Source organism: Dermacentor andersoni, chromosome 9 (genome assembly GCF_023375885.2).
Source record: "Dermacentor andersoni chromosome 9, qqDerAnde1_hic_scaffold, whole genome shotgun sequence".
NCBI lineage: Eukaryota > Metazoa > Arthropoda > Arachnida > Ixodida > Ixodidae > Dermacentor > Dermacentor andersoni.
The window spans coordinates 65,421,716-65,435,304 of record NC_092822.1 but is presented as its reverse complement, the minus strand read 5'-3'; the positions used below and the strand labels follow the sequence as shown (position 1 = coordinate 65,435,304).

The 13,589-nt window shown below is 43.9% G+C and overlaps 1 protein-coding gene across 4 annotated transcripts in view; it reads left to right on the top strand.

Moving 5' to 3' along the window:
* The window catches only part of ArfGAP1 (ADP-ribosylation factor GTPase-activating protein 1), a 69,466-nt gene extending 56,962 nt beyond the window's left edge, over positions 1–12,504 (top strand). For 3 of the 4 annotated variants that reach the window (XM_050176048.3, XM_050176047.3, XM_072284206.1), the window contains 2 exons: positions 1,014–1,127; positions 6,894–12,504. In XM_050176048.3, coding sequence (XP_050032005.1) covers positions 1,014–1,127; positions 6,894–7,305 — 526 coding nt within the window. In that variant the 3' untranslated portion in view covers positions 7,306–12,504. The remainder of the gene's footprint in view (positions 1–1,013; positions 1,128–6,893) is intronic. The other variant, XM_050176049.3, reaches the window with a different exon arrangement.
* The last annotated feature ends 1,085 nt before the right edge of the window (positions 12,505–13,589 follow it).

The window sequence follows — 13,589 nt, the reverse complement described above, 5'->3', positions numbered from 1 at the left end:
TTGAACCTTCACGTAACGCAAGAAACAATAAGTATTCATGCTAGTATTCCTTTAACAGCCTCTGCTGTACGGATGCAGATAAACGAGAAGTGGATCAAACTATATTGCGGCTTTTCATCGTCCTGGTGGCATGACACATCGCACAGTGACCATGACGACTTTAGCGCAAGCGGTCGGCTAGCAACAAAGCTCTTTTTCTGCTTGCCGTCTAGCCTGTTGCCTGCATGAATGACTCCTTTGTTTGTCTTAGCAGTAGGGATAATTAAGTGGTGGTTTGTTTGGAAACGTCTACTTTGTATCCATTTTCATGTCGAACAAATGGTATGCTTCGCACTTTGATGCCCCCTGCGCGTAATTATTATAGCCCATTTGGGATTTGTAGACAGTTATATACACCTCCTTTGGCTGTATAATGCCACAGGGCAGTATTTTATTTCTCTGTACATGGACAGTTTGTGCTTCAAGGAAGTTTGTGAGACTTATGAAAATGCATTCGAATAAAATTATAAGATTGTTTGATGATAACTAAAATGTTTGAAGTCAGGAGGTATAATCACCAATTACAAACAATGCCCTGAACTGCTCGTGGAACTAATCCAGCTTGTTTCTTTAATAAGACGCTGTAACTTCCCTCGGCTCTTGCTGCTCCCATGATCATTCTATTTTTCAGTACCTTCCACACCACATAGACAAAATTCAAATTTATAGTTTCCTACAAAAATTACTTGAGGGTATAGGGTTAGATTTTGTGTACAGCCAATATGGAAGAATATAGACCATAGTAAACTATCTGCTGTAATGTGCAATAACATTATAAGTGGATCATGCTGTAGCTGTCTCGTGAGTGAGTCACATGGTAAAGTTGCCTCAATTTTGCAATGTCCTTAGCTGCAGCCTCCTTCACTGTCTTACTGTCCTTTACTGTGGCTTTTACTGCTGTGCTCCCAGCGTCTTGAGTTCTCTGTCCTTGTCCGTCTGCTGCATGTGCGTGTCTCTGTGTCTGTCTTCCACAGGAACCAGAATCCAGATTGCAGCGACACTCCGCTACTTCAGCAGCATGACCGGCCGTTCAGCCCCGAACGAGAAGAGGACGGCTGGAACTGGTCAGCTGGCAACAGTGGTGCTAGGTGCGGCGACCCTCTTGTGCTCTTCCTCGATCACGACGCATTTTCTTGTTGCGCAATGCGAGTCTCCTTCGTGTTTTGCACCTGCATGTAAAGCTACCCATACTGTTCGCTACTCACTCTTACGCTTAGCAGTCTCCATGCTGCACCTAACTTTCTGTGTGCATCTAACTGGCTGGCTGTTGACAGTGTCCTGATGCATCTACAGAGGAATTAAAGTGTGGAGTAGATTAGTACCAATGTAAACAACTTTCTGGCTTTCATGGTTGTATATATGTCGGACCTTCTTTAACTTTTGTCAAGGAAGCATTGACTGGGACACTTTATAAAATTCTCTCTAGCATAATTTTTTACTTTTGCAAGACTGCTGCATTGTGAGACACATTTGTTGCTGAGTAAGATATCTGTATACTCCATTTCTATGCATTCACATTCGATAGCTCTGCATTAAATTAATACAATGCTTAGCATAGCTTTCTTTCTATAGCATTAACCCAGGTATCTATTAGTCAGTGACAGGCCATGAATGCAGGAGAGCCATCTCTTATGAAGGCACGACGCTGTGCTCCAACTGAAAACAAAGTTTTGTTACATATAGCGCAGCACAATATAGAGGCACGACCCCAATGGTTCAGCAATGTAAACAGCCAAGATTAGTATGTGTTGGAAACAAGGCAGCTTGCAGTAATGTGTGATAGATTACAGAGTGGACTGGCCTCTCATGCAAGGAAAGTTTTCTTGGTAACCACGGTGTCAGGTGGCACTCCCGGGAATCTGAACACTCGCACCATCTCTCGTTGCAGCTAAGTAACTACAACTCGTGACTCTCATCGTTGCGTGTCTGCCGTGCGGGAAAGCCAAACGCAAGGAGATGCGAATTCGTGCAGGGAAGGTCTACTTCAGGCCCGGGACACGAGAAATTCGAGCTTCCCCACATAGCAAGAAGATCCAGAAGGCCACATTTATTCGTGAGGTTGCATTTGAGGGGCATGTGCTGATGTGTCCTTGATGTGTCACTGAGCACAGTTTGATTTATGCATCACCAATGAAGGCTTTTGCGAGGTGGATAGTTCTTTCTAAAGAAAAGATACTGAACATGCAAATTTCTCCATCAGCTGATGGTGGAGCCAGTCATTGCTGTTAACTAGTGCTCTCAGCAGTGAATTCACACATTAAATCGCTTAGCACGAGGTTATTGCTGAAATGCAGTGTTACCTAATGTTGCACCCAATGCATGGTTTGGCCTAGTGGGCTTTGTGGTTTGCTCAACGTAATGGGACTGTCTGCTTGTTGTCTATCATGAAAGGAGCTGTTGACTAAACATATAGGAACTCTGTTATCTTAGTATTTTAGAACACTGCATTTGTTTGCTGTTTGGGCTACCGCAGCTTTAGTGGCCTAAATAACTTGTGGTGGAACACTTCTAAACTGGACCCTAGCACAAAGTAAACAAACAACAGACTAAATCCACATTTCCAGACAAGATTAGTTAGGCACTGTGTTCCCATAAATAGCACTGTCAACAAAGCAATGTTTAAGTGCTTGTGGTTGCCTGTTCAAAGCAAAGATGCAAAGGCCGCACGCTGGCATGTTTTTGGCCTTCCTATCTTGACTGAAACATGGGACATCTCGTCTCAAAAAGCAGACGAGGTGCTGTTTGGCTTGGGACATATAGGACCACACCAAACTGATTGGATCTGGACCGGACTCCAAAACTTGGCAGCTGAAGCTGTTTGGAATCGAGGAAATACAGGGGTATGAAAGCAAGGAAAGCCAAGCAAACAAGGCCATGCTTGTGTATTTTAACAACTATTTGTGGTGCGTAAATGCTGTTCAACACTTTGTTTCCTTGTTGCTTCACATATGAGATGGCAAAATGCGATGACACCTAGAACACCCTTTAATTAAAGGTTGTAGATATTTCATGCCTCTAACCAGCATATTATGGTGAACTTGTTGCCTTGCCATAGAAGCATAGGAGTGTACTTGCCATCTGCTTCCTCCAGATATTGACAAGATTGGGTTGACAAATATGTTCTGTGTGTGTATGTGGTCAGCACGACTTCAGGGCAGGTAGGTATCCCAGCAATGTGTATACACATTGCACTTCCTTGAGTAGCTGATACAGTATACAAATGCAGTCTACGTAGTGGACTTGGAAAACTAAATGCACTAAATGCGTGGGGGGGGGGGGGGGAACTAGATGCGTGGGGAGAAAGGCTAGTTCACATTGTGGTTTGCAAATTCATGGTTGTGTGCAGCAAAGGGCCCTTGGCTGTTGGCCAGATGGCATTCTTGCCATCTGGCTTTGACATATGGCTTTGACATTACGGTGCACATGACATTACAGTGCGGTGTTAATGGGAACATCAAATTGGTATTACAGCTCAGTTTTCACTTAACAATCTTGGCAATAAATCTTTTTCCAATGTAAGTCTACTTAATGCATCAGAACAAACACTCTTCCTATAAAGCTGACCCTACGTTCAATTTATTTTAGTTTGAATACAAAATAGGTCTTCCCTTTAAGGTGTACTGTACAGTACATAGTGACCCACTGGCAAAGGATATTTTGAGTGAATGCCTGGTAGCTGACATATCCTTTGGCTTCTCAGTATGCGTGTCACTTGAATGTAACATACAGTGCACATGACCTTTGTGCATTTGTGACCTTTCTGGTTGAGTGCTCATTGGGCACATTGGGGCAAGTTAAGGGGGCTTGCACCCCATGCTTTGTGGATAGTCTTATTGTGCTCCTTTCCTTATGTTTATGTGTAAGTAGAGCCTGCATGTTGTCTACCAAGTGGGAAAACTGGGAATTCTCAGGGAGTTTGAGTAGTCTGGAAATACTCAGGGAATGTGTGCTTGTATCAGGGAAAATTTGTTGTAATTTTATTGAAAGGAAACGAAAATCGCGCTAATGCTGGCTTGAGTAACAGTGAGGAACCGTAACGAATCGTCTCTGACGCCGTGCCGTCGGCTGGAGGAGCTGGCCAGTGCACAGTCAACGACCAATTTTCCGGACGCCCGATATTTGGGACATGCCCGATAATTCGGACGGCTTCGCGGCCGTAGAATCAATACATAAGAACGTCGAAATTTCGGACGCAACAACGGTTCGCCATCCGATTTTCCGGACTTTTTGCCGTGACCGCAGGTCCGAAACGGCATTAATCAAAGCCACCACCGCCGCCATTTTGATTATCTCGCCTCCTCGAACCGGCGCACTCGCACGTAGACCCGCTGGCAGCTGTAGCCACCACCGCGGCGACGCTAAGTCTGGCTGTTTCGACGATAAGCTTCTTGCCGTTCGGTGGCGTGTTTTTCATTGAAAGAATTCGTCGCTGTCAGCAATGGCACTGACTCCGCCTTTGTAATCCTCGCGGTTGGCTTAGGAAAGCACGGCGCGTTGCATAATGCATGTTTCCGAAAGTCAGCTTCGCCTCAATACATAAATGTTACGCGGTGAAACCTACGGGAAGTATTGCGGTGAAGCTTAACAAGCGTAGGAAGGGGCAAATGTCATGGGACAGAGTATGTATTCCTTACTTAAACACGCGTGCACCCGCCGTCTCCTGTCACAGTACGAGCACCGATATGCCTAATAAGTGTACTGGCAGGCCTTCAGAGCTTTTTTCGGACGTGCCTGTGATTTGAGCCCTTAACTCTCTCGTTACCGCAAGAAAATGGTCATTTTTTATAGGTCTCGGGAAAAAAATTATTTACCACTACAAATAACATCTCGGCACATATTGCAGCGTAGCATGTTGTGCATAATGAAATGCCCTTTCCGAAAACATATGTTGCCAGGCAACAAAATGTATTAGGTAAAACATAAAAATTCTAGAAAATGCCATTTTGCTGCCAGTTGATAAAAACAACAATAAAAACATATCTACAGAAACGTTAATATCAAGGGAAATTCAGGAGTTACATTTAAAAGATAAATAACTGAGGTATAGTGTCTGAAAAAATTGCACAGTACACTGCCATTCTTCGAATACAATAAAGAAACTGAGACCAGTTGATCACTCATGCCATGCAGTGAAGCAGTTCCTGGAGTTTGTGAAGCACTTTTTCCACAAAAGGTCAGGTTTTTGTTCAACTTTGCGGTCCTCGTAACACATTTTTCACTTCCACCTTTTCGGCAGCTGCTGAGGATGGTCCGATGGGAAGTCTAAGGAATGTACTTCACCAGTTAGTCTAGAGTCATGCATCTTTTGCAGGAACGATGGCTCTCAGTGTAGCTGGGCAACTACAAGATTATGCATCCAAGCATAGCTGTTCGCATTTTTGCAGATTGTCTTTATCACCTCTGCAGAGAAGAAGAGTAGAATGAAATCCCATGTTGTTGTAAACTGTCTTGCGCTGATCTGTAGTGCTGGGCCGAGATGTGCTATGGGCGGCCTCCTTGGCGTGAACAGAAGTTTTTTTGCTGCCGATGGCAGCACATCATAACCAAGTGAAGTAGGCATCCTGAAGATAATCAGTAGAGCTCTCAGGTCGTGCAAAAAGATAGGCAGATAAGCGCGCACAAGGAAGGAAAGCACTCAAGGTCATAAAGGCAACTCGCCGGGGAAGAGCTGCGGATGTCCCATGCCAACTCAAAACATTGTCACCATCAGAGCTTGAATCTCTTTGCTGTCATTCTCGGAATCGTATCTTGAGTCCTCGTCACTAAATTGAAGTGCGGGTGCAGCATAGTTTTGAGCATGACCCCTTTCTTGCGATGCAGCTTTGGCCGACGCCATGGGAGCGCCTTTTTCTTTTTTTTTTGAGAGTATGTCAGGACAGTTGAGGTTGTCTTTCCAGCTGCTGAGAGAATCTTACTTGTGACAAAGTTCAGGCTTCATACCAATGAGCTTGTTATAAATTGATAGAAATAGCTCATATTTGAAAATATTTGCTTCTGTATACATCTCTTTTTATTCGTATTTGAAAATGTTCGACTCGATTTGCAATGGTCTTTACCATTTATTTCCAAGATACTTTGTTCACTGTGCATTTTACTAACCCCTCCCTTCTGTTTTCTTCTTGAATAATATGAACACTACTTACTATTCAAACTGGAGTAGATTTTGTTTTTAATTTCTTAACATGTTTACTAGAAAGCGACAGCATCGGGCGACATGGTGTCAGCCCATATCCATATAAAACGAAGTTCTGTGTCACTAAGGCACTCGGGGAAAACCTGGAAAACTCTGGGAATTTGAAAATGTCAACTTGGTATACACTGTGGGAATGAGACGGGCATTTTTATTTGTGCTGTTGTGACATTGTGGCAGTAAGTAACAAACCATAAAAGGAGCCCTTTGCATGCTTCTAAAAACTTATTTACCATGGTATACATCTGTGGCCTAGGCGTACCATTTTCGCCCATGGTTACTGTTTTGCAAGCTGTTCATCCACCCATAGTTGGGTGAAGTGAAAAGTGAATGGGAAAGTGGGAAGGAATTGGCAGTGCATTTTCACTCATCCCTTTGTTGGCTTTATGGCTAAAGTTAAAGCCATTGTGACCATCCGAAAGCTGCAGGACTGATGCTAGATAACATTTGATCTCAAAAAGTTCCACACATGCACGCACGCCAACACACGCTCATGATTACTATTGCACAATTAGTAAATGATGCACAGGAGAGAGCACTACGAACTATAATCTGAAACTAAGGCCGCTGCAAAGTATGGTGGTAAGTGGCATCAGGCTGTTGTGCTTGCTAGTTATAATCCAGGATTTTAGTCTCTTATGTGTTTCCTTACTTCCTTTTCCAGTTCTCCTGCAAAGCCTACAAACCACGAGAACAATGACAACTGGAATGACTGGGAAGCTGGGGACGCTTGGGAGCCTGTGACGACCGCATCGTCGCCGTCACAGAAGTCGTCCAAGGCAAAGGCATCTGCATCCAAGAGTTTGTCTTCGACAAAACAGGGGGGCTCCAGCAAAAGCTCGTCAGCCAAGTCACCCACGTCAAAGCTCTCGCCAACAAAGTCACTCTCGTCCAAGAAGAAGGCCGGCGATGAGAAGCTCCTCATCGATTTTGGTGAAGAGTCGTCGGGCAAGGGCGGTGGCTCGTCGGCAAACCACGACTGGGATTCCGGGTGGGACGACGACAACGGCTGGGAACAGCTGGATTCATCATCTGGCTCCAAAGGGTATCAGCGTATCAGCACCAAGGCAGATTGATGGCGTGATTGCACTGTGCTATACGTTGTCGGTGCAATGCACTGCCGACGATGGATGGTGAAAGGGTATGCGGGTGTGTGCAAGTCGATGGAAACGAGTGACAACACGAGTCTCGTTGTGCCGGTGGTACTGTGCAGCAATCCTCTGCTGCAAACAACTGGAGTGTGGTGGGGAGGTAGTGATGTTGTCGTCTGCCATTGCTGGGACGTCTGTTCATGAGGTTCAAGCGTGCATGGTGGTTCCTCATTGTGGTTGGTCTCTGCAACACGGTTCCCGCCGAACACATTCGGCTCTAGTTTGCCTATGTGGCTGCGCAGCGCAGGGCGTTTGTTGGGCTGTGCATAGTAAACTTGGAATTGTGGTGTCTATCACTTCGTGGCTAGGTTTTCAAGTTTGTGACCGTGTGGCTGCTTGAATGGGTTGATTATGATTTTTTTTTTTTTTTATGAGCAACTGCCCATATGAAGGTGAGCATTCATGCAGTAACAGTACTCAAAGAAGCTGCCACGATTCCATGCTTTTTAAATTGTCTGTTTTTGCTTCTTTTAAATTCTTGTTGTGAAGCAGCAAGTTACGCTGTATATTCTGTGCTGCACTGTTGTTTGTGCTTGTCTTGGCTTGTGGAAGGCCTGCAGCAAGCATTCGTGTTTCAGCCTAGCCGTATGACAGCTAAAGCCTACATACTACTGCTCGTAATTTAGTTGCTGGAGGACAAAGATAACTGCAGATAATTCTGCGTTGCGAGCAGGTCAGAATGAGAGCGCAGCATATTTTCAGCTCTGGCGTTCTTAATTTTGTAATGCATTTCTGAAAGTCGACAGCATTTTTCTAGCTTCTATAACTGCAACCCAAGCTTGCTTTTGCAGTGCTAAGATCGATCGTCTCAAATGTCTTTCATTTCATATGCCTGCTGATTTACCAGCCTTTTTTTTTTTGTTTCTGGCATGCTGATTAAAAATGGTTGCCCTGTCACTCTGTTGTGTTTCAGCCTCTGCTTTGAACCTGCTAATCATCTGCACTGACATAATGACAGCTGTTGTCGATCGCCATACTACTAAGGGTCCAAGAATTTTCATATAGCACGGCTGCATTCTATATTCCACCAAAATAATTAACTTTTTTTTTTTCTGAAATAGTTGCGGAACAGTATTTTGATTTTCTCATTGGGCTTGTCGGTCTTGTGGACACAGGAAAGCAATTTTCAGCATGCAGAAAGGTAGGGCGATCACGTGGCATGGTGTAAGGTCATTCGAAACTTTGTAGATTGACGTGGAACAAGAACACGCAGCACTGCGCGTCTGTGTTCGTGGATCTAGTCCAGACAATGACCTTGCCAAGTGGCAAATTGTGATTCTGTGAAAGCACCATTCAAATCAGTTACACCTTATCTTGCTTGCACCTTGAAAACATCTGGCTTGATGGAAAGCTATGTATGTGTCTTTTACGAGCAGGAGCTGTTATTGAAGGCAAGTGTGCGGATATCAAGTGTTGTGTTGTCTCTAAGGGCACCTTGTATATTTGACTCTCCTGGCTAAGGTGGTGGTCCACTGGGACTCTTATTTTTTGCAGAGGTGGCATTTTGCATTGTACTTTTGTGTCATGTGTAGTGTTTCGATATATCTAGATAGATTCATGGCTGCCTTGTCCAGAATACATTAAAGGTACTCATCTGAAAAGTCCTGGTCAAAAAACTTGCAAGATTTTCTTAAAAGCAATGGCGCCGTCTGTTGTAAGGTTGGTGGAATCATTCTTTGGATTCTGCCTTGTATGTGACGATTTTGCCTTCGTAGAACAGGGGTCACCACTGTTCCTCCTACCGAGAACTTAGCTGTCCTGGTTTGGCGTCACTGCCAATGAGATGCATTACTGATCTATACGAACAACACGTAGGGCATCCAGGCAGAGTACGGAGCCCACAATGCCCAATGTGTCATTTTGGATACGCAGAGTTTGGTACCTCAGTATTCTGAGTTAGCACGGGAAACTTAACGCGAAGCTCACTGTGGCGCCAGGACAATCACCTCAAAAAAGGGTTAGCTGAGCACACGTCCGGTGCCCCCAGCGGTAAACCTCCTTTTTTTGTTTTAATTTTTTTTATGGCTCTCTTGCTTTGCTCGGATGCAGCCCAACTTGGCCATGTTCCTTCACCATGCTCAGGTTGCTCGAGGCAGGTGCTCGGGAGAATAAAACATCAGTTCTTTCTTGCTTTCTATTCTGGACGGTCGTCTATCTGTCAGCCTAACCCACAGCACGTCCCATGGGCTATAGGGCCTTGTTTTGATCCCTATAGCCTTTTGATAAGCCGGTGCTAACTTTTAGTTTCGTATAGCTCATGAAACCAATTACTAAGGTTTAATAAATAATTTTAACACAAAACAACAATTTTATTTTGTACAAGTACACTCTCCATGGCCAGAAATAAAGGCTAACAAGTTGTTCTACTTTTCGTGATGTGGAACTGCTTTCAAGCTTTTTGGGGTTACAGGCAATTTTTCATTATCTAAACGAAACATATCATGCAATGCCACCTCTGTTCAAAGTTGGAGTCTAAAATCAGTGGGTAGTTTAGACAGAAGAACTGTTTCGGCAGGCTTGCTTCTAGGGACAACACTAAGTATTCGCAATGCTGGTGTTACTCTGTTTGCAATGTCTTAGGTCCCCCCGAGAAAGCAGTACTTGCAGTATGTGCTGCTTCCAGCATGGACTGGTGGTGCACCATTTGTCAAGAAAAAGTTGATTTTAAGAGTCTGACGGTGATGTTGCTTCCATTTTTGAGAGCTTCAATACACACCTGTAGAGTCACCCTTGCAGACTGCGCCGTTTATAGTTCTGGCTCACATTCTCCACTTGAGGTCTTCATCTTAAACTATGCGATTTTGTTTAGCTGATGATGATGATGAAGTGCTTGCGCTGGTTACAGATGAGCGATTGTTGCCAATTATAGCACTGTGCGAGTAATGTAGCCAGACACTTCCATACTTTCCCAATTACCTTTTCGTTTTGTGTAGGCACACTTGTCAGCCAGGGAAACTTTATTGGATGAATTCATTAGACTAGGACCTTTGAAGGAGTTAATTTTCACGACACCCAGATCATTAATGCAAGAAATTAGAGCAGCAGACTGCGCAGGTGCTGAAGGAATAACTGTCAAAACGACTGTGCAATGAGAATGATGTGGTAGTTGATTCAAGTAATGAAATCAATTGACAGGTCTTGATTGTGACTGCCACTTTCGAGGTGGTTCTGTACTTGCAGGTGACAAGGTCTGAATGGCCAAAGAAACTAGTTGGGGAGGAAACGTTATTTGGCAGAAAAGCTATCTGCCGAAGTTCCTGCGCTGTTGTGTGGTGAGATAAGTTGACTGGGAATGTGTACTCAACCCGCATTTTAATGATCAGAGAGGAGAGGTTTATTCCCTCTTTTCTTCGAATATCAAAGTTGTGGCCCAAACTGCAGCTCACAAGGGCCTTGGCTGCCCGAGCACGTTCGTAACTGTGATCGTGCCAACTGTAAGGAGGCTTTTGTCTTTTTTTTTTTTTTTTTTTTTTTTGTTCCATGCGGATAGCTAGTTGTAAATGTCTTCACAATTGCTGCCTTCTCCCAACCTCGTGGCAAAAGAATGTGTGGCAATATCGTCTTTTTTTTACCCACCTTCACTTGTTGGAGAAGGCATCTTTTATGTCTTGTCGGAGATGATGTGAAACGATCAGCAGACCACCACATCTTGCCGGACATATCTTAAGAGTCTAGCTTTGGATGTTAAAACTGATCGCTGTGATCATGGTCTGTAGTGAGAAGCAACCAATGTCTAGAAGATCGCGAGTGACTGCTTGTTGTGGCACTTTCTGAAGTACCAGGCCACTGCTTGTCACACCCAGCTCAGAGCATCGAATCCGTGTTTGCAAGCACAACTTGTCATGTTATAGCCATTACCAGAATAATGCTACATTTGGGCTTGTCCTTTCGAATGTGTCGTGAAGTTTTGCATTAGCTGTTGATCAGAAACACTTTGCCTTGCAGTGCTTGTAACCAATACCTTGCAGCAGGCAGCATTGCTTATATTTTCTGCTAGAATAACTGCATGAAAAATTGAGTGCGCTTTTTTTATCCCACTTGCCAACTTTCCCAAAAGTATTGGACAAGTTGTGAAGCGGTGCATTCTTTGTCAAAAGTATGAAGGCTGCCATGATTTGTATAACTGTTGCTGCCACCAAAACATGTCGTGACCGTATGTGTTCATGAAACTTTTGAGAGCACACAGGGGTCTTTTCCTTTTCTCAACAAAATAATTGGAACACAGATTTCATCACTGTCTATAGAATTTAGAGCTTTGGGTGCTGCCATATTGTTCGTCTAATGCCGAAGGTTTTTGTGCCGTAAGGCTTTGTGTAAAGTCTGTATTTTAGCATTCAAGTGTACGTTGCGATAGGGTATGGCGGCACACCAAAAGTATTTAAAACCTGCTGTCTAAGCGCACTGTTAGACAGTGGGGCAGGGACACAGAGGACTCCTCTGGCATTTGTTGGCAACCACTGGGCTTCCCCGACGCCGAACAGTTTGAAAACTCGTGCCAGATAACTGAAATGAGGCAGAGAAGATATTGCACAAAAGCATTGTAGAAGACCCACTCACATCTGGCAAAGACTACACATAGGTTGCGCTCGACAAGGCCTTTTTAAAAAAAAATATGACCTCACATTCCTGGCTTTGTTGGCTATTTAAACCAAAGCTTGCCTTGCCACATCTTGGTACAGCACTAAAACCATGTTAATTTCAGATGTTCGGTAGCGGTTCGTGGCTTTGTTTTTTTCAAAGAAAGCAGAAGCGAGAGTACCAGTGCATGTTGCGAATGCAGCCACTTCTATGGTGAGAAGATACCAGTGTTCTTATTTGTTGTTACTACGCTTTCGTTACCCTTTGGCCTGCAGTGCAACTGTCTGGAAAGAATGCAAAATTGAAGCATTTTGTGCTTGTTGCAAACTGACGAACCATGCATCATGGACTGTCGAAGCTCATTATGCCAACTGTGTTTTGTTAGTCCTTTTTCTTCTGCTGTTGGGCCACACCTTGTTTACTTCTTAGTCCTTTGCCCTGGCCGTCGACGTTTCACGAGCTTTGTAAAGATCAGCGTTGTTGCTGATTCTGTTGACGCCATAATAAAGTGAAAACGAATCCGTACATTATATATACACAAAAGGACACCCTGTGGAGTTGTTGGTTATCCGCACTGGTGGCTGTGACATCCTGCTGCTGGGTGCGATGCCGTGGGCTCGATTCCCTGCTGTTGCTGCCACATTCCAATGGGGGGTAGTTTTAAAAAACGCTCATGTACTTAACCCCGCAAAGCCCAATGTATGTTTGACACACAGAGTTTGATACCTCAAAATAATGAGTTAAGCACTGGAAGTTTAACGCAAAACCTGTAGTAGCATTTTTGAGTGAATACAGTGAAGCTTTAGTTGTGGATAGCTCGGTAGACTAATTATAATTATCAAGTAATCACTTTACTAATTAATTTTAAGCTCAAACTGCAAAATAAAGGCCATCAAGTTATAATTTTTCTTGACACAGAATGGTGATAGGCTTTTCGGGGGTGAAGTTTAATAAGCACGTTAAAAAATCCGAATTTTTTAGATTAACCTGGAACTCCGCATTACGGCACCTCTCGTAGCCTGTGGGTTGCCTTGGAACACTAACTCGTATGATTTAATTTTATTTCTCAGTTTTGCGTAGAATACCTGTGAAGTAACTTTCTCTCTGCTATGCGGAAGTGAAATTAGATGTGGCACATAGCAAAAGACTACGTTTTGTGTAAACTTCAAAGGTTCAGACTGGCCCGTGTACTAAGATTTAGGTGCACGTTAAAGAACCCCAGGTGGTCAAAATTTCCGGAGTCCTCCACTACGGCGTGCCTCGTAATCGGAAAGTGGTTTTGGCACGTAAAACCCCATAATTTTTTTTTAAAGGTTCAGACTGGCAGCTGCATTCCACTAGAGGCAGAATGCGATACCTGTGTATTTAACCCCCACAAAGCCCGACATCATTTCACATCATAATTGAGTGAAAATTACTTAGTAATTGATTTACTGAACTATCCACAACTGAAAACTCCCTCCAGCATATCAAAAATGGTAGTAGGGGTTTTCGTAGGGTTTCCAGCGCTTTTAGTGGAGTTATTGGGGCATCAAATTCAGCTTATTAAGAATGATACGCTGGGCTTGGTGGGGTTAAATTTATCCACACCTTATTAAACACCAAGGAGTGAAAATTAGTCCATTGTGTTA